Raw genomic sequence first — 24,165 nt, 5'->3', positions numbered from 1 at the left:
ATTTAGAAAAGAAAACGAGACACTAATTGTATTGACAAAATTTAGTGGACATGAAGCTTACCTTTGCATTACACACTCAGATGATCCCAAATGACTTTTTGCAGTTATTCTACTGCACTCTCACTGTACTTTCCGCTTTTATGTATTTTATCAAGAAGTGCACTTCCTTTTGACATTTTGTCATAAAAATAAGCACACGATACCCCAGTAAAGTGTGTTTTGACAATGAGCAAGGCTTTGCCTTTCCACTATCGGTGATAAAAGGAAACTCGCTTTTTATATTTCAGTCAAAATTACATTTTCGTTTAGAAATGATGAAACAGTGATTGTATACATTTAAAATTGCCACGTATCCTCTAAACATCTTCAGACTGATTACCGAAGCAGAAATGGAAATTCTTACTAACTAAACCAACAGTGCACAGTAAATTGCTAGTGTAAAATTCTTTAGTCAAGGTGAATCACAAAAAAAAATAATGATACAGATGTCTCTGAGCACTACGGGACTTAACTTCTGAGGTCATCAGTCCCCTAGAACCTAGAACTACTTAAACCTAACTAAACTAAGGACATCACACACATCCATGCCCGAGGCAGGATTCGAACCTGCGACCGTAGCGGTCGCGCGGTTCCAGACTGTAGCGCATAGAACCGCTCGGCCACTCTGGCCGGCGAATCACAAAAGCGGGGCATTCGAATGTCACCAAAAGAACTTTCGGAACAGTGGCACATTTCGAGAAAAAAAACTGGACTGTCACGAGAAAAACGAAACGAATGGGCATCCTATTCTGGCTCAGTCTGTTGCTTTACAGAAGCCTAAAGAAAGAGATCTACAAAACTTTTACCTTATGCGGAGCACCTGTAGCTGCGCGCAAGAACCCACCGGTAAGATCCTCGTAATAGCTCAATACATACCCTGTAAGCTGTCCTAATCCACATCAAATCGTGCAAATTATCTGAGGAATATGGAATTATCCTCCGCATCGCAGGGACTGCTCCTGCACGGATGGTGAGAGTGGCCAGGCGCCAAGAAACTGCTCTGCCTCCCCCCCCCCCCTCCCCCCCCCCCTCCCCCACGCCATGGAATACCACAAGCCGGCGTCCTTGGACGGGTTCTCGAGCGACGATAAGCGCTGTTGGTTGACAGATACTCGGCGGACGCGCAACGGGCGGCCTTTATATAGAGACCGGCTGGAAAGGAGCGCAGAGTCGCCCTGGCCAGCATGTCGCAGCTCTACCTGAGGACGATCGCTTTCTTCGACAAGCGTGTGCCCCCCAAGCTGCGGCCTCTTTGGGAGCACCCTGCAGGTACGCTGTCTCTCTGCCCACTGTACATTAAGATCGTTTCACACTTGACGGGATGGAACAGAAGGTCAAAACGTTCCACAATGCATTTCAAATCACACAGACCGCCAACGGAACGGAACGAGACAGACGATAATTAGTCCATAAGTAAGAGTGGTTTAACAGCAGCGTACGGTGATCCAAAACATGCCATTCCAAATTATTTAGCTGAAACTTTACGAACAAATTCTTCGGAATGGCCGTTTACACTGCAGCTGCATAAATTTTATACATGAAACCTTCGCTAATTCGGAATTCACGAAGTGAAACGAAGCCTTAACGTACCAGACAGTTCATTTGTTGAAAATATTTGCACATCCCCTCCCTTCCCATACGCTTCAGCTATGGCCGGTAGTGAATAACGTTTGTGTGTATTATTGTTGGTAACAAATACGCAACAACGTCAAATTCTGCACAGTTCGCTTACTGAAGGCTGCATAACGAACTGTGTTAATTTACATCTGTGTGATCGCTTAAGTGCATTGAAGTGTCATGCAACACAGTACAGCAACCAAGATGAGTGTTAGGTATAGATATAAATCATGAACTTCGGGAGGTATTGGGGATGAAAATATTGTCGTGGTATCATCGTGAGGGAGTAGTGCCTCTTTGGCTGCTATAGACCATATCATTATAGCTCCAGATGACAGCAACAATTAACTGGTAAAGTAAGTTCCGTTGTAGAGTAAATGTAGCATAGAAATTTCCAGTAAAGCACCGATTTTCACTTTGGTATACATATAGTAATGTATCGGTTTATGTACCGTGCCTTTAATTTGTTTAGTCTTATTGTTCGTTATTGTGATACCAATACATTAGTTGCTCTTAAATTAAATATAATGACAGTCTTTCACGTAATATTACAGTTAACTTAGTTTTTATTTAACCTCTACATACGCTGTATATTCCTAGTTATAACTTCAGATAACTATTTTACCAAAAACAATTGTTATTCTGATTTTCAGTAATTCAGACTGAGACTCGTAAGTTTGTCCGAATTAGTGAGGCTTCACTGTATTTGCTTATTGTAAACAACGGCATCATACCTGCTGATACGTTATTTTTTTGTCCCAGACGCGTTTCGTCTTCTGTTTCAAAACTATCTTGTATGAGCAATTTGAAATATATCACGAAAAATTAATTTCAGATTTAAAACAGTTTACGTCCTGATTTATGCATTACATAAAAGATACTTACAATTACCTTTCCTAATGCGCACCCTGGCAACGTTCCTCTTCCTTCTGGAACCACGTGCTGAGAGTGACATTTGCACTCCACTTGAGAGCATATTGCACATAATTGGGTGCAAGCCGCAAAGAGGGAAAATGCAATTTATATATGCGTAAAATGCACGAAAATTTGTTTCAAAGTTGGAAATTTGTGGTAAGGTCTTATGGGACCAAACTGCTGAGGTCATCGGTCCCTAAGCTTACACACTACTTAATCTAACTTAAACTAACTTACGCTAAGGACGACATACGCACCCATATCCGAGGGAGGACTCGAGCCTCCGACGAGGGGAGCCGCGCGGACCGTGACAAGACGTCCGAGACAGCGCGGCTACCACGCCCGGCCGAAATTGGTTTCAATTACGGCTGTGGTCACATGGAGAATAAACAAGAACGTTGATAGTACTTACAAAAATCCGTAAGCCCACATCATTGTATGTGAAAATCAAGACGTGAACTGCTTCAAGTCTGTAAATGAAATTTTGTAGATAAAAAGAAGAATTTGAGATTTCAGAGGATCCACTAGCCAAGCAATTTTCGTAACAAATCTAACTAATCCGTCAGCTAAATGCTTCTAATAGAACCTAACCGTTGGAATAAACGCGGAATTCTTGAATATCCCAACGTTCATGAAGTACCGCAATTAAGTTTTACTCCATAAGCAGTAAGACCATTAACACTTGTTCGCAGTCAGCATCGAATGCGGAAGTAGTGTATCACAGTTCGTTCTGTTATTTTTCTTATTTACTCCATATGTATAAATAATATTCTGTACTATAAGTTTTGATCAGTATTTCGCAAGAAAGGCAGGTGCTAGAGAAGAAAAAGTCACCCAAACTAAATATAACTTTGTTAAATTACGAGAGTATCATCTATGCCATCTGCTAGCAAATCATGTAAACTCATATTTGTGTGTGTGTGTGTGTGTGTGTGTCTGTGTGTGTGTGTGTGTGTGTGTGTGTGTGTGTTCGTATTTTGCAAACATTGTATCAGACGCAGAAATAACGGTAGAGGTTGTCAACACGTATGCATTTTCGTACTTCTCTTCGCGGTAATATCACATTTCTTCTTTACTACCAACTTTGGCTGAGCGCCTACCTGTATCACAGGCCCCAGCCGCACGGAATTTAGCGTCGAAATTGGTACAGTGTGCTTTCAACAGCATGTATGTGACATATAACCAAAAGAATTCGTCAACATAGACGTTGCTACCACTACTGGCGGAGTACTAATTTCAAGGCGGAGAACAAAGATAAAAACTCCGGCCACGCTTTCTTGGAACACGCAGTATGTGAGAAAAAGATACACGAGACAGGTAAAGAAATTTATGCTAGAGAATCGTCTATTTCGGAACGGTGTGAATCACTGCATGTGAGCAGTTGCTTTTAAGCGATCCAAGGGTGTCTTATTTTCTCGAAATACTCTTCTTTTTCATAATTTTCTGAGGATCCTTCCGAGAATATAATGCAAGCTTTTTTTTCCACCACCTCGATGTTCATTGTCTAATTCACTTGAAGCATCACTTCTCGGTAGTTTATCATTGTAAAATTGTGAGCAGCGCCAGCAAGAAAAACATCCCTGCAAAAGATAAATATGTTAACATCGAACATAAATTTGTTATAACGCCCTTCCTGATACCATTTGTTTGGAGTGAGGAGTTATAGACAAGTAAGATTTTGACGATAAACAGTACAGACAAGATGAGGATAGAAGCTTTTGAAATGTCGTGCTGTAGAAGAATTCTGAAACTTAGATGGGTAGATCGAGAAACTGATGAAGAGATACAGAATATAACGATTGAGAATAGAGCTTTATGACCCATATTTATTAAAAAAAATAGGATAGCTTGTAGGACACCTCCTAAGCCGTCAAGAAATCGTCAGTTTGGTAGTGAAAGAATCCGTGGGGGTAACAACTGTATGGGGAGACTACGGCTTAAATACTGTGGACAACTGAAACGGATGTAGGGTGCAATAATTATGCAAATATGAAAAGACTTACTCCAGGAAAACTAGCGTTGAAGACTCCACCTTACCAGTCTTTGGGCTGATGACAACAACAACAATAACAACAATATTGTACAACTTACCACTGATGTCCGGTAAAAGTGATTTTTCACGATATGACGTTTGCACCAGAAACATCGGGAGAAGCAATTACCAAACTGATAAACCACCCTACACTTCCCTACATCTATACTATACAGGGTGTTACAAAAAGGTACGGCCAAACTTTCAGGAAACATTCCTCATACACAAAGAAAGAAAATATGTTATGTGGACATGTGTCCGGAAACGCTTACTTTCCATGTTAGAGCTCATTTTATTACTTCTCTACAAATCACATTAATCATGGAATGGAAACACACAGCAACAGAACGTACCAGCATGACTTCAAACACTTTGTTACAGGAAATGTTCAAAATGTCCTCCGTTAGCGAGAATAATGCATCCACCCTCCGTCGCATGGAATCCCTGATGCGTTGATGCAGCCCTGGAGAATGGCGTAGTGTATCACAGCCGTCCACAATACGAGCACGAAGAGTCTCTACATTTGATACCAGGGTTGCGCAGACAAGAGCTTTCAAATGCCCCCATAAATGAAAGTGAAGAGGGTTGAGGTCAGGAGAGCGTGGAGGCCATGGAATTGGTCCGCCTTTACCAATCCATCGGTCACCGAATCTGTTGTTGAGAAGCGTACGAACACTTCGACTGAAATGTGCAGGAGCTCCATTGTGCATGAACCACATGTTGTGTCGTACTTGTAAAGGCACATGTTCTAGCAGCACAGGTAGAGTGTCCCGTGTGAAATCATGATAACGTGCTCCATTGAGCGTAGGTGGAAGAACATGGGGCCCAATCAAGACATCACCAACAATGCCTGCCCAAACGTTCACAGAAAATCTGTGTTGATGATGTGATTACACAGTTGCGTGCGGATTCTCGTCAGCCCACACATGTTGATTGTGAAAATTTACAATTTGATCACGTTGGAATGAAGCCTCATCCGTAAAGAGAACATTTGCACTGAAATGAGGATTGACACATTGTTGGATGAACCATTCGCAGAAGTGTACCCGTGGAGGCCAATCAGCTGCTGATAGTGCCTGCACACGCTGTACATGGTACGGAAACAACGGGTTCTCCCGTAGCACTCTCCATACAGTGACGTGGTCAACGTTACCTTGTACAGCAGCAACTTCTCTGACGCTGACATTAGGGTTATCGTCAACTGCACGAAGAATTGCCTCGTCCATTGCAGGTGTCCTCGTCGTTCTAGGTCTTCCCCAGTCGCGAGTCATAGGGTGGAATGTTCCGTGCTCCCTAAGACGCCGATCAATTGCTTCGAACGTCTTCCTGTCGGGACACCTCCGTTCTGGAAATCTGTCTCGATACAAACGTACCGCGCCACGGCTATTGCCCCGTGCTAATTCATACATCAAATGGGTATCTGCCAACTCCGCATTTGTAAACATTGCACTGACTGCAAAACCACGTTCGTTTTGATGCTACGTACTGATGTGCTTGATGCTAGTACTGTAGAGCAATGAGTCGCATGTCAACACAAGCACCGAAGTCAACATTACCTTCCTTCAATTGGGCCAACTGGCGGTGAATCGAAGAAGTACAGTACATACTGACGAAACAAAAATGAGCTCTAACATGGAAATTAAGCGTTTCCGGACACATGTCCACATAACATTATTTGTGTGTGAGCTGTGTGAGGAATGTTTCCTGAAAGTTTGGCCGTGCCTTTTTGTAACACCCTGTATAAGCCACCTTACGATGTCGGGCCGAAGGTACTTCCGGTATCTGTCTACACCTTCTTGCCTGTTCCAGTTGCGAATGGCGCTTAGGAATAATAATTATCAGTAACCCTTCGCATTACGTGTAATTCGTCGGATTTTCTGGTTGTGGTCAGTTCGCGAAACTGTATGTGGGAGGAAGTAAAATGCAGTAATATACTCTCTCGGAACTTCAATCGTATACTCTCTGTGGTGTACAACGGCTGTCTTGTAGCGTCTATCACAGGAGTTTGTTGAGCATCTCAGCAATGCTTTTGCATCGACTAAGAGACTGCGCTGTTCCTCTTTGGGCCTTGTCTATCCCAACTGGTAACGGCCCCAGATAGATGAGGAACACTCAAGCATCGGGCGAATAAGTGTTTTGTAAGGCACTTCCAATTAATCTCACCCTGGTATCTGCTTTACTTACAATTTGTTTTATGTGGTCATTCCACTTTAGGTCGGTCCTACTCCTATGTAACTTACTGATGTTGCTGTTAGCCGTGATTTGTAGCCAGTAGTGTAATTGTACCGTAGTGATCTTTTTTGCCAGTTTATACGCTAAACGTTACATTTTATTTACGTTACGGTCAACCACTACCTCCTGTACCAATCGTAGATCCTCTGTAGGTATTTCTTGCAACTCGCTACGGTCTTCTGGCGCTGCTACCTTCCTACAGACAACCGCATCGTCTGCAAACAGCCTCATGAAGTTTCCGGCGATATCCACTAGATTATTTATATATTTTGGATCTGTCGATATTGTCCCATTAAGAGCGACGTATTGAGTTCTGTCTGAGAGAAAGCCCTGAATCCAGTTACAAACCTTTTCCGATACTCGGTAGGCTCGTATTTTTTCACTACACGACTATTCAAAATGGTTCAAATGGCTCGGAGCACTATGGGACTTAACTGCTGAGATCATCAGTCCCCTAGAACTTAGAACTACTTAAACCTAACTAACCTAAGGACATCACACACATCCATGCCCGAGGCAGGATTTGAACCTGCGACCGTAGCGGTCGCGCGGTTCCAGACTGTAGCGCCTAGAAGCGCTTGGGCCACTCCGGCCGGCACGACTGTTGGGAACTGTTTAAAACGCCCACTTTAAGACAAGAAACACGCCATCAACCTTGGCGCCTTTGTCTACAATATCCTGGATCACACAGCCGAATAGAGTGAGCTGAGTTTCGCAAGATCCATGTTTGCGGAGTCCATGTTAATTTTCATAGAGGACGTTTTCCTTCTTCAGATATGCTATAGTAAGTGAGCATATTCGTGAATAAGCCTAGCGTCACTGTAAAAAGACGTACACACATCAGACGGAGACACACAACACTGCATGTGTCGCGCTAAACCACCCGTGCGCTGGTGAAGAAGAAAGAAATAAAGTAATATGGGTCTAATGTGGCATCGATGTCAGTGGGGACGGAGCACAAGCTCGGAATGGACAAGGAATGGGAAAGCCACGCCATTTCCAAAGATGATGGTAAGTTCCAGTGGGACCAAACTGCTGAGGTCATCGGTCCCTAGGCTTACACACTACTCAATCTAATTTAATCTAACTTACGCTAAGGACAACACACACACCCATGCCCAAGGGAGGACTCGAACCTTCGAAGGGGGGGGGGGGGGGGGGCGGGAGCCGCACGAACCGTGGAAAGGCACCGGCACCTAGACAGCGCGGCTACCACGCGCGGCCATTTCCAAGGGAAACATTCTCGTGTTCACCTGAGACGGTATAGAGAATTCACTGCAAAACCGATGTCTAGATAGCTGCTCGGAACTTTGAGTCCCACTCAGCTAGTGGCTTAACTGCTGAGATACTTTGCTCTTTCACTGGTAAGTTTAGAGTTTTAGGGGTGCGGTGTACCATCTGAACATGGAGTGCTGTTTCCTAACTAATTCGAGCTGATAATACAGACGCTGGGCCAGCTCGACCGTGAAAATGAGGTATCGTATGTGGTGTGCACAAAGAAAATTCAGCATGGACGAATGAACAATACTCGGCGTCCGGTGCTGATATCTTGCTAGCTACTGTCGGTTTGCGTGTGATCAATCAATGTTCGACGTTCCAAAAATATGGCATACAGATAATTCTTAATTTACTCATTGTGGTTCATATTGTTAACATGACTATGTTACTTTCCTGAAGAGTGAAAGGAGAATAGCTCTCCTTCAGTCGCAAATCGTGATTTTTGTTAAAATGCGCTATGTTTTTAGAGCCCTGCCGACTCAACTTCTGATACATTACATAATTTTGACGTAACAGCTATTTTTCGTACTGCACGCACAGAGACTAGATAGAATATGATATAATTATGGCTAATGTATTCTTACAAGAGTTACTCACTCGCTTAATAGCAAGTAATCATTTGTGGCATTGATAATTTACGCTGTATGAAAAAGGCCTTGCGTATTGCAGCATTTCACTTATGCATGTATGTAAATATATGAGGTGACTTCAAAAAGTAAATTACGCATTATTATCGCAGGCCATTGAAGTCAGATTAGCAAAGACAAGGGTTCAAATACGCGTCCAGCTATCCAGATTTAGGTTTTCCGTGATTTTCCTAAATCGCTCCAGGCAAATGTCAGGATGGTTCCTTTGGAACGGCACAGCCGATTTCCTTCCCCATCCTCGAAACAGTCCGAGCTTATGCTCCGTCTGAAATGACCTTGGTATCACCAGAACGTTAGTCGCTAATCTTTCTTTTTTTTATTGTGGCAGACCAAGTAACTTTTATTGAATGCTGCACTGTATTTGTAAGTGACAGAAATACGTGACACTGTTTCTCAACACAATCGCCAAGTTCCTGCAAACAACGCTCGGAACGTTAAAGTAATCGTTCAATCCCGCGACGACGGAAATCTGCTCCTTTGTCACAGACCCACTTGATAACGGCCGAAAGGACGTCTTCATAGTTGGAAAATCTCCGATTGTAGCGAATCAGTTCTTCGACTGCCTGGACATGGCCGTCTGTGATCGACGTCGACGTCGACGTCGACGATCAGCATCACCCACGTCTGTGTGGCCAAGTCAAATTGTCGACACCATTTCACCATGGGTCGATGCAACACTGAATTTGGTCGATATACCAACAGAATTTGCTCACAGGAATCGCACTGTACCGCAAACTTCAACTTTGGAGTACGTTCCCAGTTTGCTGCGCCATTTCACTCTCACAGTGCGATGCCCGTGTCATCCGTACACCGCAGTAGAACTGCGTCGGCAAGAATCCCAGAACATGTACTCTTTTCTGACAATACGCCCGCCGCTCTTGTTGCGCAATGACCTTAGCGCGGGCCGACATGTGTAATTCACTTTTTAACATAATGGCTTCCTGCAGACTTCGGAGCTGACGGGTACAATGCACACACAATGCGCGTTTTAAAACAGAATTACAGTTAACTGCGCGCATATAACTTGAGTAGCAATTTTTGTTTGTTCTCTGCTTAATGACCTGTCACGTCGTGATCAACTCTGCCGGGAAAGTTATATCACAGCCGTCTTATTCTTTAGGAAGCGGTGTGTCTTTTTTCTTGCAGAATATGCGAACTTCGTGCACATTAAACGGTAGCCGGGGTCCCTAAGGCATGCTAATGTGGTGCACTCTGCGCGTACGTAACCGGTTTTCATCTCAGTTCGTCGCAGAAAGTTTCATCGCCAGTATTCGACCGCCAAGGCGTGGGCATACAAGCACTGAACTGTGCATCAGCGTTCTGGGTTCAAGTCGAGGCTTCTGTGGAGCAGTGCTTTTGAGTTACTGCAATCGCATTAGGGAAGACCTACGTTGAATTCTTTAGCCTGCCATCCAGATTTAAGTTTTCCGTGGTTACCCTAAATCACTTAAGGGAAATGCCGGGACGATTCCTCTGAAGAGGACACGGCCAATTTCCTTCCCATCCACTCCCTGCCAGTCTTTGTGCTCCACCTCGAATAATTCCGTTGTCGAAAGAAGCTAAGCTTAAATCTTTCTTCCTTTTTTAGAAAACTTCTCCGGCGTGTCTCGCGGAGTGTGGGAACCTGACACTTTCGTTCTTGAACCAACTTCGACTGCTCCCCACAGAAAATTTATATCCCCGTAAAAGGAATAATTTTTCTGGCTCAATTTGTTTGGTCAGTAAAATAAACACTCATGTATGTACTTAGTGCCCACAGTTCTCCCGAAACCGTCTTTGTACCACTCAGCTGAAAATCACGTTTCACCGATTATTTATAGATGGTCGCTGATCGTGTTAATTTAGGACACACGACATTTTGACAGCATCATGATACACAAAGAACAGCGAGCGGCCTCTCTACTCACAAGCATTCACGACAAAGATTACATGCTTATACTTCGAAATCCTGAGGTTTAACATATATATTTGTAATTCAGAACAACTGTTGTACTGACAACTAAATATTACAAAATAAAATAAGGATAGATAAAATAAAATAAGGATAGATAAAATAAAAAGATATTTACGTAGATTCTCCACAGCTAATTACAAGATGACAGCCTCGTCAGAAGTTGTTGATACGTTTACAGAAAACTCTCCCCAGAACGTTTCATTTTTATATGTTCTTCAGACGGATATGCAATGCAGAGGAGAAGACAAAACGTCTAAAATCTACTACGGTTTTTTATCTCACTGGAACAGAGCGTCCAATCTCGTAATAATGAATTCTGTATAAAAAGTGCTTGGCGTTTAATAGGACCAAAACGGATTTGGTTTTCTAAGAAGATAAAACTGTTGCGAGGGCGCAGGAAGGCGTATTGATCACCATAAGCTTTAAACTAATAGGAGTATGGTTCTTTTCGCCTGGAGAGTGCGCTAAGAATATTCCAATAACTAGCAGAAAATTTTCATCGGCTCTAAGAAATTGTTAAAAATATTTTACTACTATCATTACGAGCAAAGTAGGTCACAAGAAATGGAAACTCAACTTACAGGGACAGTATTTTCAGAATATGGAAGTGTGTTACAAAAATTGTATCTGGTGCTAATCGAAAAACGTCCTTCGGAGACCTCTTCAGAAAACTGGGTATCTTGACAACCACTTCAAAATATGTATTAATGGCTTTTGTCACTGTCAATAATTCTCTTTTCACAAAAAATAGTGAAAAGAGGTAACATAACATTACTACCAAAAACATCTGCTAACAAAGACTGCAGCGGGTTAACAGAAGTACAAAATGTAGTCAGATGCATGGCTACACATGTATTCAAGAACCTATCAGAGCAGATTAAATGCCAAGAAGATAATTTGGTGGAATTTAAGACTGAATTAAAGAACTTTCTGTTAGGCAACACCTTTTGAAGCAATGAAAAGTATTCAAATGCACTGAAAAGTATTCTAATGCACTGAAAAGTATCTTCAAAGAAACTCTTACATTCAAAGTTTTAAGTTCAAATGGTTCAAATGGCTCTGAGCCTTTTGGGACTTAACATCTGAGGTCATCAGTCCCCTAGAACTACTGAAACCTGACTAACCTAAGGACATCACATACACCCATGCTCGAGGCAGGATTCGAACCTGCGACCGTAGCAGTCGCGCGGTTCCGGACTGAAGCGCCTAGAACCGCTCTGCCAACGCGGCCGGCTAAAGTTTTAAGCAATTTTATAATTAGGATTAACATCATAATATAGAAAAATTAAGGTCATTTCAGGATATTTGCACTAAAGTGTGCATTTCTGGCTTCTCCTCACATGCCAGAAACCACTCTCCGCGGGATCCATGCGATATCACTAATGTATGCGCAACTATATCCTCGAAAACCTCCGACGACACCTCACATTTTATTAATTGGTTAATAATTAAAATTTTGTATATGTGAAGTAATATTTAAATTCACCCTGAACTCAGCCACAATTTTATGATCAAAAGCACTATTAAGAAGAACAGATTGTTTAGAAGAATGTTGCACTCATTGGCAAATCACGTGAAATGTACCAGTGTAACCCCTGAAAGAAAGCTAGAGTATTGTCACAGCACAAGAGACAGCGCTAGGAAGCCGAGGGGGTCTGAAGTTCGTGTGAACGATGACGATTGACATGGGAGTGCACGCAGAAATATTGAAACATCTGCGAGTTTGAGAGGCTACTAGTGCACATGAAAAAAATATAGAAAAAATATTTGATAAAATGTTGAACATTGTCATACAGTGTGGTGCAGTCGATGCTAATTTGAATGATAACAGTTGGCGTCGCCAAAAAAGTTGGAATAATAAGCTATAATTCAAAAGAGAATGAATAGGCTATAGGCCTTTTCTTTCATTTAATCACCTTCCCACGAATCATCCTCAAAAATTAGATCGACGCAGTCAATCAGAGCTCACCATCATTTTGTAGATAACAAAGAAAATATCATACATATGTGTAGGAGAATACTTCTTCAGACGTAGATGATACACCAGAACACTGTTTCAAGATAAAGGCTATGAAATTTATTGTTCAAAATTAAATAGTGCAGGTCGCAAACTCTGAAACTAACATTTCATTGCAATCAGTCTACACTATATGAACAGATACAAATTCCGTTGCGTAAATAGACATAACAATTGACGTTTAATAGATAGAAACAGTTTAAATAGTATAACATACAGTTTATTATACGTATACAAAGAAAAAATCGTACACAGTACACAAATTAAAGAAACACTTTCCATTAAATAATCTATTTTTAACAGTGTAAATGTCAGCTTCATTAAAGGAGAAAAATACAGTTGTTTTTGACGGTATTTGGTACCTAGAAAGGAAAAATCACAATGGATAAAGTACATAGGCTCTATATTTTGCCTTCTAAATACTGTCTGATGTGACAATTTTTCTCTACCAAATAAATATCGATATTCTGACTTGTTAGGGTGATAGGTGTCCTATTATTTCGCTTCTCAGCAGCTTGCCATAGAAAATTGTTAAGAATACACGTTAAAAAGTTGGCTTTGGCCATTAATAAGTTTTATCATTACTAGCTCCTTAAACCCAGAACATTAAAAGTCGGTGGGTGGGGGGGGGGAGGGGGGAGAGAATATTACATTTCTGCCAAACCATCGTAAAGTTTAGTCCACATTTTATTAAAAGGAAGTCATAACTTACGATTTAATTAATTACAATTATTCGGTTTCCAATGGTACGTTACATACGAAATTAAGTACAAAATGTCCATTTTATACCATACTGCAATCATAGGTTTTACGAGGGTTTTCGTAATGTAGGGTTAATCCTGATACTATATCATGACTTTTTGTATGACGGTTAGTATCCTATAACCTCACTTTCACCGTTAGGTATTGGGGTAAGCGATGTGACGTGTTGGTGTTCTGTCTAACGTGAAAACATCGCTGTTTGACAGTGACGTCGCTTGCCTTTTCGTTCCGTACACATTCAGTACGAATCGACCATTACTCTCTGGTTAGCTGCATCCACTGACCAGCTCTAGCGAAGTCATATATGACTTAGACCCTCCGGGGGATGCATCCCTAATCCTCTTGTCGTCGGCAGGGCGTTAAGTACTAATCTTCATTCTTCGAAATCTACGAGTGTTATTTTTCAGAAATGACATGGCCTTCATCGAGGTTAATCGTCTCCTCTGTCGAAATCAGCGAGGCTTTCGTAACGACGGATCGTGTGAACACAGCTTGTCCTCGAAACGCACATAAGACAAGCGGCAGATAGCGGCTAGCAGCTAGATACGGTGTTCCTTGACATTCGGAGAGGTCTTCACGCCATTCCCACAATAAAGCGCCCACTTACCTACCACATGAGTGGTATACGACTGGCTCGAGTATTTGTTCTTTTGTAGGACGCAATATATCTCCTAAAGCACAAAGGCGCGTGGACCTCTCCTCGATTGCAAGCGGTCATTGAGAGCGCTCTCAGGTGACAGAAATGCCGATCTTCCTGGTGCATTGTATATGGGAGAACAAGACACAGCACGTGCTTGGATTAAAATAAGCGTAAGACTGGGATGTAAACTTTCGCCTCTACTATTCAGCCAGTACAGGGTGGTCCATAGGTGTGAAACCACCATTCTAAAACACACATAGGTGGATAAACAGAAATTTAAAGTCGAGTGGTATGAAACGGAAGAGGGTGGGAAACCTGTGAGGGGATGTTACCAACATGGTGGCCTTTTTGGAAGTCACCGTCTTAGATCCAACTCGTAATCTCCAAATGAAAGGAGGGACATGTGAGATATTAAACAGATAGAGAATTGCACGATTGAAACAATGGTGTTTTTCACTTGAGCACTTTATGCATCCTCGAGTTACGTCGTAGTTTATACACAACAGGGCAAATGCTGATGATGACACATAAAGGTCACAGGATGTGCTCGACGGGTTTCCAACACTTTGAAAGGTTGTTGTTACCCACTTCACGCATTCCGCTCGGACTTTAACCAACACATGTACCGGAGTGTGAACTCAAACGTCAACAATCCGCTCCCTGAGGTATGACGTAGGCTGGTCTCAGTTTTCTGCCAAATGTGGATAACACGGGTGCGCATCTATGTTGAAATCAGGGTGTTCTCAATGTGTTCGGCTTGTGTTAACCTCAACTTCTTTCGCGTCACTTGTAAGGAAGAAAAATCAGTCAAAACTCGAGAGTTGTCTGTCTATTTAATGTGTCAATCACCCCCTTTCCATTTCAATATTACGAGGATCATCCGAGATGAAGGCTTCCAAGATGGTAGCCATATTGTTAACATTGCCTCACACGTTTTCTTCGTCTCCTATCTCATATTACTTAACTTTACATTTCTGTTTATCCACCCGTTTATGTTTTAGAACCGTGATTCCACGCTTGCAGATCATCCTGAGTATCGAGAAGCAATGAAGGAAATAAAAGATAGGTTCAGAAGCGGGATTAAAATTAAAGGTGAAAGGATATCGGTGATAAGATTCACTGAGGACATTGCTGTACTTTGAGAAAGTGAGGAAGAACCACAGTTTTTTTTCCTTACTTATTATTTCATCCCACTCGCCCCATATGGGCGGGATGTGGGCTGTCAGCGAAGACAAATCGCTGCTCTTCAGCCATATGACAGTAAAAATTTTAAAACATATCATAAAATTAGACATGTCGGTTGACAAAGATGAATGCTTGACACAACAAAGAGACAGATCGTCAGATAAATAAGTCAAAATATAAAATGTTGATTTGGTGAGTTATTAAAATATTGACACAGATGAAATGACAAAATGAATGTTTCACAACATGTAAAAGATACATGGACAGATACATAATTTAAAAGAAAAGAAAGCCGATGTGTTGACTGGTTAAGATAGAGACAAGGACATCTGAAGTGATGAGTGGATATAGACTGCCAGGGATAGGATTGTCATGGAAACAGGGCAGTCGGGGTAATCCGTAAGAGGGTGATGGTGTGGGCGGATGTTTGGAGGAGGGATTTGGTAGAGTGAAGAGGAATGCTGTTTTGGACCAAGGCTCAGGATGTGAGTGGAGAGGAAGGGAACCCTGACCAGGGGAGAAGGTTGGGTTCTTTTAGATCTGGTAGGACGGCCATACATCAGGGCAGATTTCGTGGTCGGGTAAGGAAAGGCGATGAAAATTTTGTTGAGAGAGGATGTGGAGAGCGTGGAGGTGTAGTGCTGGGGTAGTATGGTGGTAGAGGCGCGGAAGAGCACCAGGATCAGCGAGCAGGGAGGAAACTAGCGGGTGGCAAGTATCAAGTTTACGGGCAACGTAGGTACTCGGATAAGTTCAGGATGGAAGAGCAGGGCGGAAAATTTTATAAGTTGATAGAGGATTCAGAATTATAGGTTCTTTGAATGGAACAAATAGTCTATTGAGCACAGAATATGAATTGAGAGTTAAACAAAGGAAGACAAAGGCACGGAGAGACAGCAGAAATGAGATTATTGACAAACTTAACATCAAAATTGGAAACCATTTAGTAGAAGAAGTGAAGGAATTCTGTTACCTTAGAAGCAAAATAACGCCTGACGTTTGAAGCAAGGAGGGCATAAGAAGTAGACTAGCGCCGGCGAAGAGAGCATTCGTCGTCAAAAGACATCTACTGGTATCAAATACAAGTTTTAATTTGAGAGAGGAAGTTCCGGGAATGTACATGTGGAGCACAGCACTGTATGAAAGTGAGTCATGGACTGTGGGAAGTGGGAAAACCGAAAAATAAGATAGTCGAAGTGGTTGAGATCTGTCGTTACATACGGATACTGAAAATTAAGTGGACTAACAAGATATGAAGAGGTTCTCGACAGAATCGCTGATTCATGGAATACGCGGAAAACATGAAACAGAAGAATATGGCGTGTGTTACAACATCAGCGAAAAACTTTTGTGGTACTAGAGGGAGCCACAGTGGCCAAAAAATGTAAGGTACGACAGTGCTTGCTATATACCCAACAAATAACTGAGCAAATTAGCACTTTGAGATAAAGGGAGTGGCACAGGAGAGGAAATCATGAAAGGTCGCATTGGACAACTCAGAAGAACTAATGACCCAAGGAAACGAAACCATTTTCTTCTCGCTGTCCTCCGTGTTTCTGAGCCACGTCGTTGCCTTGTAAGGCCGAAGTTGCAACTTCGGATCCAATCTCGAGCATCAGTGTAGATTTTAAATGTGCCGCTGGGTGTAAATCCACTGTATACATAAAAATATCTTATTATGGTACTCCTGGATATATTTTAAAAAGTGGGAAATTTGTTAAATGTGTCACTGTTCATAGTTCGGTTTTGAGAAGGTGTGGAACGTAAGCAGTGACTGGGAAACACGCATAAAATCTATCTGTACGATATCTGAAGTGTAGGTCGTATAGTATCAGATAAGATTTGGGTTCCAGAAATCGATATGAGTTTCTCACCTCTTCAGATGTTGCTGATTACCAGTGGAAATTCCGAACAGCATCGTTATAAAATACCCGAGTAGCTGTACCTCTGTTTCTTTCCCCAAAAGTGATTTGTTTGTGCGATAACGTTGCACATGCGACCGCAAAAGGCCAGCGTTCAAGGTAATGAATCAAAGAAAATGCCACTTTAGCTTTCACGAATCTGTGAAGGTCCTTGACTGGACTGTGGCATTCACTATTAAAATGATGTATCTCATTATCCAGCTTGTCGATTCTCAGTTGCTAATAGTATTAAATTACTCATTTTGAAATTACATATGTGTGCAGACTGAATAAACGCAGTTTGTTTTCCCACAAGCGTCTTCAGTGACTCTGCGTGTTGATGTTGCGCTATGCCGATATTTCGCCTTAAACAAGTCGCAGCCGTTTCCTCCCCCGTCCTCGTCTAAAACTAAGTAATTGAGCTCTTCCTGGCGACCTTGCTATTGATGGACAGCTCAGTTTAAAAAAAATGCTCTCAAATAGAAGACCACTTACATCTTGTCGGAAACTATATCACTCCTTAGCTTCAGCCTGGAATTTACTGAGCTGATCTCGAAAATGTGTTCGCTTTTCTTTTATTTTTAAAACAACTTTAAGATGATACGAAATATTACATCCTTCGACATATTTTCTGGTGCTAACTAAAGTTTCAAAATACTCAGCACTTTAATAAAAAAAACTATTTGTCGAAAATACTGCAGTCGAGAATAATAGAAATTTCTTCCACAATCTGCCTGCAAAGAGAATTCTTCCATCAGCTAGTAGAGGCGTTGGCTTCAATACAGTGACGTCATGCGCGGACTGTATCATCTACGTTCCAACGTCTACACCTACAGGGGCTGCACAAAAATGTGGAAACATGCTTGAACATAAATACAGGTGGGGTGAAAAGTGGCAATTGATTCTAAATAATGAAGACTGTGACGCCGTCCACATGAGTACTAAAAGGAATCCGCTAAATTTCGGTTACAGGATAAAACACACAAATCTAAAGACCGTGAATTCAACTGAATACTAAGGGATTACAATCACAAATAGCTTAAACTGGAACGATCACATAGATAATGTTGTGGGGAAAGCAAACCAAGGACTGCGATTTATTTTAGAAAGAAAGTTCTGGGAATGTACATGTGGAGCACAACATTGTGTGAAAGTGCAACTTAGAAAATGCAACAGGTCTACTAAAGGGACTGCTGACATTACGCTTCTCTGCCCTCTTCTGGAGTACTGCTGTGCGTCGCGGGATCAGCATCAGATAAGACCGAAGGTGGATCTTGAAAAACTTCAAAGAAGGGCAGCTCGTTTTGTATTAGAGAGGATCAGGGGCGAGAGTGCCACGGACATAATACACGAACTGGGGTGGCAATCATTAAAACAAGGATGTTTTTCGTTGCGACAGGATGTTTTCATAAAATTTCAGTCACGAGCTTTTTCGTCAGAGAGAGGAAATACGAGGGTTGTAACTTAAATAGTGGTAACTATTTATTCACAGCCGATACAAAAGAGTTACATATTTGCACCTGTTACTGTCCTTCAAAGTAGTCACCAGCGTTGTGAAGAACCCGTTGCCAGCGATGTGGAAGGCGTACTATATCGTTAGCAGAACCTGTTCTGTTGATGGTGCGAATGGAGCGGTCTAAAATTATGGTGATTCTCGAGTAAGACTGTGATGATGTTATCCTAACGTATAACGTTCCTCCACGGCAGACCGTCAGTGAACAGTATTACTGTTCGTTTTTCGAGCATCACCTGCGACCAGCTTTCCGAAAGAAGCGGGGACACTTTCTGCGCAACCCACCCATAATTTTGCACGACAATGCACGGGCTCATACAGCGCAAGCTGTGGCTGCTCTGTTCGGTCGATGGGACTGGAAAGTGCTGTACCATCCACCATGCCGGCCGGTGTGGCCGTGCGGTTCTAGGCGCTTCAGTCTGGAACCACGTGACCGCTACGGTCGCAGGTTCGAATCCTGCCTCGGGCATGGATGTGTGTGATGTCCTTAGGTTAGTTAGGTTTAAGTAGTTCTAAGTTCTAGGGGACTGATGACCACAGATGTAAAGTCCCATAGTGCTCAGAGCCATTTGAACCATTTGAACCATCCACCATACTCCCCGAACTTAAGTCATTGTGACTTTGATTTGATTCCGAAGATGAAGAAACCACTTCGTGGCATTCGCTTCAGAACTGTTCCAGAGATTCGACAGGCAGTAGACCGCTCCATTCGCACCATCAACCGAACAGGCTCTGCTAACGGTGTACTACGCCATCCACATCGCTGGCAACGGGTTCTACACGACGCTGGTGGCTACTTTGAAGGAGAGTAACAGGTGCAAACTTGTAACTCTTTTGTATCGGTTGTGAATAAGTAGTTGCCGCTATTTAAGTTGCAACCCTCGTATTTTGTTGGCGCCCACCTACAATGGAGAAATAATCGTCATTATAAAACATGAAAAATCAGAGCTCGCACGGAAAGATTTACGTCTTCGTTTTTCCCGCGAACTGATTGAGAATGGAATGGTAGAGCAATAGCTTGAAGGTGGTTCGATGAACCCTTTGCCAGGCGCTTAATTGTGAATTGCAGAGTAATCAGGTTGGTGTAGATGCAGATACTAGCCACGTCTGCAGGTTACTGTTTTGTATTTAACCACGAACTGCACCTGCACAATGCCCTGAACATGTTGTAAGTGTCAGTCGTGCTCAGAACAGTGTTCCGTGTAATTTTGAGTGCGTTAAGTCGGAGCTAAGAGAATTCGAACGTGGGCGAAGTACTTGTGCTCGTATTGTGGGTGCTTCCGTAACCAAGATAGTCGAAGTGTTTGGTGGTTCGGGAGGCACCGCATTGGAGATTTATACTACATACAGAGAAAGGGGATATACACTACTGGTCATTAAAATTGCTACGCCACGAAGAGGACGTGCTACAGAAGCGAAATTTAACCGACAGGAAGAAGATGCTGTGATATGCAAATGATTAGCTTTTCAGAGCATTCACACAAGGTTGGCGCCGGTGGCGACACCTACAACGTGCCGACATGAGGAAAGTTCCCAACCGATTTCTCATACACAAACAGCAGTTGACCAGCGTTGCCTGGTGAAACGTTGTTGTGATGCCTCGGGTAAGGAGAAGAAATGCGTACCATCACGTTTTCGACTTTGATAAAGGTCGGATTGTAGCCTATCGCGATTGCGGTTTATCGTGTTGTGACATTGCCCCTCCCGTTGGTCGAGATCCAATGACTGTTAGCAGAATATGGAATCGGTGGGTTCAGGAGGGTAATACGGAACGCAGTGCTGGATCCCAACGGCCTCGTATCACTAGCAGTCGAGATGACAGGCATCTTATCCGCATGGCTGTAACGGATCGTGCAGCCACGTCTCGATCCCTGAGTCAACAGATGGGGACGTTTGCAAGGCAACAACCATCTAAAAAAAAATGGCTCTGAGCACTATGCGACTTAACTTCTGAGGTCATCAGTCGCCTAGAACTTAGAACTAATTGAACCTAACTAACTTAAGGACATCACACACATCCTTGCCCGAGGCAGGATTCGAACCTGCGACCGTAGCGATCACGCGGTTCCAGACTGAAGCGCCTTTAACCGCACGGCCACACCGGCCGGCCAACAACCATCTGCACGAACAGTTCGACTACATTTGCAGCAGCATGGACTATCAGCTCGGAGACCATGGCTGCGGTTACCCTTGGCGCTGCATCACAGAGAGGAGCGCCTGCGATGGTGTACTCAACGACGAACCTGGGTGCACGAATGGCAAAACGTAATGTTTTAGGATGAATTCATGTTCTGTTTACAGCATCATGATGGTCGCATCCGTGTTTGGCGACATCGCGGTGAACGCACATTGGAAGCGTGTATTCGTCATCGTCATACTGACGTATCACCGGGCGTGATGGTATGGGGTGGCATTAGTTACACGTCTCGGTCACCTCTTGTTCGCATTGACGGCACTTCGAACAGTGGACGTTACATTTGAGATGTGTTACGACCCGTGGCTCTACCCTTCATTCGATCCCCGCGAAACCCTACATTTCAGCAGGATAATGCACGACCGCATGTTGCAGGTCCTGTACGGGTCTTTCTGGATACAGCACATTATCCAGATCTCTCACCAATTGAAAACGCCTGGTCAATGGTGGCCAAGCAACTGGTTCGTCACAATACGCCAGTCACTACTCTTGATGAACCGTGGTATCGTTTTGAAGGTGCATGGGCAGCTGTACCTGTACACGCCATCCAACTTCTGTTTGACTCAATGCCCAGGCGTATCAAGGCCGTTATTACGGCCAGAGGTGGTTGTTCTGGGTACTGATTTCTCAGGACCTATGCACCCAAATTGCGTGAAAATGTAATCACATGTCAGTTCTAGTATAATATATTTGTCCACTGAATACCCGCTTATCATCTGCATTTCTTCTTGGTGTAGCAGTTTTAATGGCCAGTAGTGTACACCATGCGGTAAGTCACAACGCAGACGTAAGCGTGTGTTGAGCGATAGTGACGGACGTCGATTAAAGAGGCTTGTGACGAAAAATAAGAGGACAACAGCTGCAAAAGTCATTGCAGAACTGGACGTCGCAATCGCGAACCCTGTCAGCACCAAAACAACAGGAAAGAAGCTCCATAAGCAGGAAACTGCAGGGGGAGCTGGAATTCCAAAACCACTTATCGATTATGCAAATGCTCGTAACAGGAAAACGTAGTACACGAAGCCATAAAACCTGGACTATGGAAGAAAGTCATTTGGTCGGATGAGGTAAGGGAGAGGAAATTAAGAGTTTAACGTCCAGTAGACAGCGCAGCATTAGAGACGGAGCTCAAGTCAAAACGGCTGTGCCCTTTTTAAAGGAACCACCGGCATTTGCCTGGAGCATTTAATGAACTGACAGAAGACCTAAATTTGGATGGTGGACGGGGATCTGAAACGTCGTCCTCTCGAATGCGAGTCCAGTGTGATAACCACTGCGCCACCGCGCTGAGTACTTAGTCAGATGTGTCTTGTTTCACACTGTTTCCAATTTCCGGCCCAGTTTACGCCCCAAGAGTGAAAAAAGGTGAGTGTTCAGTCGTGTGTGTAGCCACACCGTTACATTCCATGGTGCTGACCTGAGTCACCCAATGGTGCAATGATTGTTCGCCGATGGTGATGATGTGTTCCTAGACGACAGGGCTCCTGTTCATATAACTCGTATCGTTCAGGGCTGGTTTTGTGAGCACGAGGATGACGTGTCACATATCTCCTGGCCAACACAGTCGCCTGAACTTAATACTATTGACTCTTTGGGGAGAAGGGTGCGTGATTCCTACCCACTTCCATCATCGTTACCTTAACTTGACACTATTTTGCAGGAAGAATAGTATAAGATCCCTTTGTCCTGGAGGCCAAATAAAAAATTTAAAAAAAAAAAAAAAGATTCCCTTGAAAACCATACAGGACCTGTATTCATCCATTCTGAGACGACTGGAAGCTGTATTGAATGCCAAAAGTTTTCCTACACCGTATTAGGCAAGGTAATACGTAATGTTTTTGGGTTTTCCGTATTTTTATCCACCACCTGCACATCTTGTGAGGAGATGGCTGTTTTTCGGACCACCGTCATTTCCTCGACTTACTGTTCTACTGACGACTGATGTGCGGGCAGAACCGCTGTTACTGAACCTCAGTGTCAGCTCCGGTTTGTTTTACTTTACCATCAAGATCATTCCACAATATAAAACGTGTTTCAAGAAGAATAGTAAATATTTTAGGAGGTGGTAGTACAGACTAACTCAGAATAGTTAATATTTTAGGAGGTGGTAGTACAGACTAATTCGAATAAAATAAAACAGATGTCCAATTTTTATTTTTTATAGAGACGCAGCTGTTAGCATGTAATCCTTACAAATACTCACAGAAGGTGTCAAGTAGAGGCAAATGATTACGTTCAAGGTTGATTTTCACAAATTCCGCCTTCGACCTAATGCACTTTCAAATTCTCCTCACAACACCACGTGTTGCTCGTCTGAAGTCGTCTTGGCGTTCTTTCACTGGGGGTGGCACTACCCATATTCTGAACGATCAATTCGTCTCTTGTGTTTACTTTCTCTTTGTAGACTTCAACTTCCAGCCAGGCAAAAATGCGAAGCACTAATGCGCAGGGTCCTTTGAGGCCAAGAAACCTCTCATCCCCTCGTCGGCCTAACACTGGTAATAAAAGTTCCGTCCACCAAAAGGACTCGAACCACATTACCTCCGAATTGAGCGCCATTGCATAGGATGCGTTAGTGTCATCGTCTACAGAAGCAGGTAGTATTTCAGTGACGAACCAGTTACGGAAAAAATTGTTATAATTTGGACATTCTGCATTAATCCCAACTGCTAATGTCCCATACTGACGAGGAATACTCAAGAATCTGTCGAACGGCAGTTTGTCAAAAAGGCTTTGGCGTTGTTTAAATTTATTATGAAACTCTCTCTGCCGACGTTGCCATTTTCTAACACAGCTATGGACCAGTTTCTCAAAAAAATGGTTCAAATGGATCTGCACACTATGGGATTTAACTTCTGAGGTCATCAGTCCCTTAGAACTTAGAACTACTTAAACCTAACTAACCTAAGGACATCACACACATCCATGCCCCAGGCAGGATTCGAACCTGCGACCGTAGCGGTCGCGCGGTTCCAGACTGTAGCGCCTAGAACCGCTCGGCCACTCCGGCCGGCGGACCAGTTTGTCATTCTTCACCACTGTGCTCGGCACGTAAGTGCCATATCTAAAGCGTATTGTACAAATTCTTGATACTCCGTATTCTCAGCTGCAGGAATGTACGCTATCTGATCAAAAGTATCCGAACAACCCTTTGTAACGCGGAACTGACGAGTAGATGTCACGAGAGGCGAACCCGCAAGCATAGCGGACGCGGGGAGTACTGTGTTGTCAGTAGAGAA

The 24,165-nt window shown here is 43.1% G+C and overlaps 1 protein-coding gene across 1 annotated transcript in view; it reads left to right on the top strand.

Moving 5' to 3' along the window:
* Window positions 1-1,156: 1,156 nt before the first annotated feature.
* The window catches only part of LOC124555584 (mitochondrial pyruvate carrier 2-like), a 63,725-nt gene continuing 40,716 nt past the window's right edge, over window positions 1,157-24,165 (top strand). Inside the window, exon 1 of the mRNA XM_047129546.1 lies at window positions 1,157-1,308. Within this exon, the coding sequence (XP_046985502.1) occupies window positions 1,224-1,308 (85 nt within the window). The 5' untranslated portion in view covers window positions 1,157-1,223. The remainder of the gene's footprint in view (window positions 1,309-24,165) is intronic.

The sequence above is a fragment of the Schistocerca americana genome, chromosome X (genome assembly GCF_021461395.2).
Source record: "Schistocerca americana isolate TAMUIC-IGC-003095 chromosome X, iqSchAmer2.1, whole genome shotgun sequence".
Lineage (NCBI taxonomy): Eukaryota > Metazoa > Arthropoda > Insecta > Orthoptera > Acrididae > Schistocerca > Schistocerca americana.
Note: the sequence above shows the minus strand (reverse complement) of the source record. Positions and strands in the feature narration are given on the sequence as shown.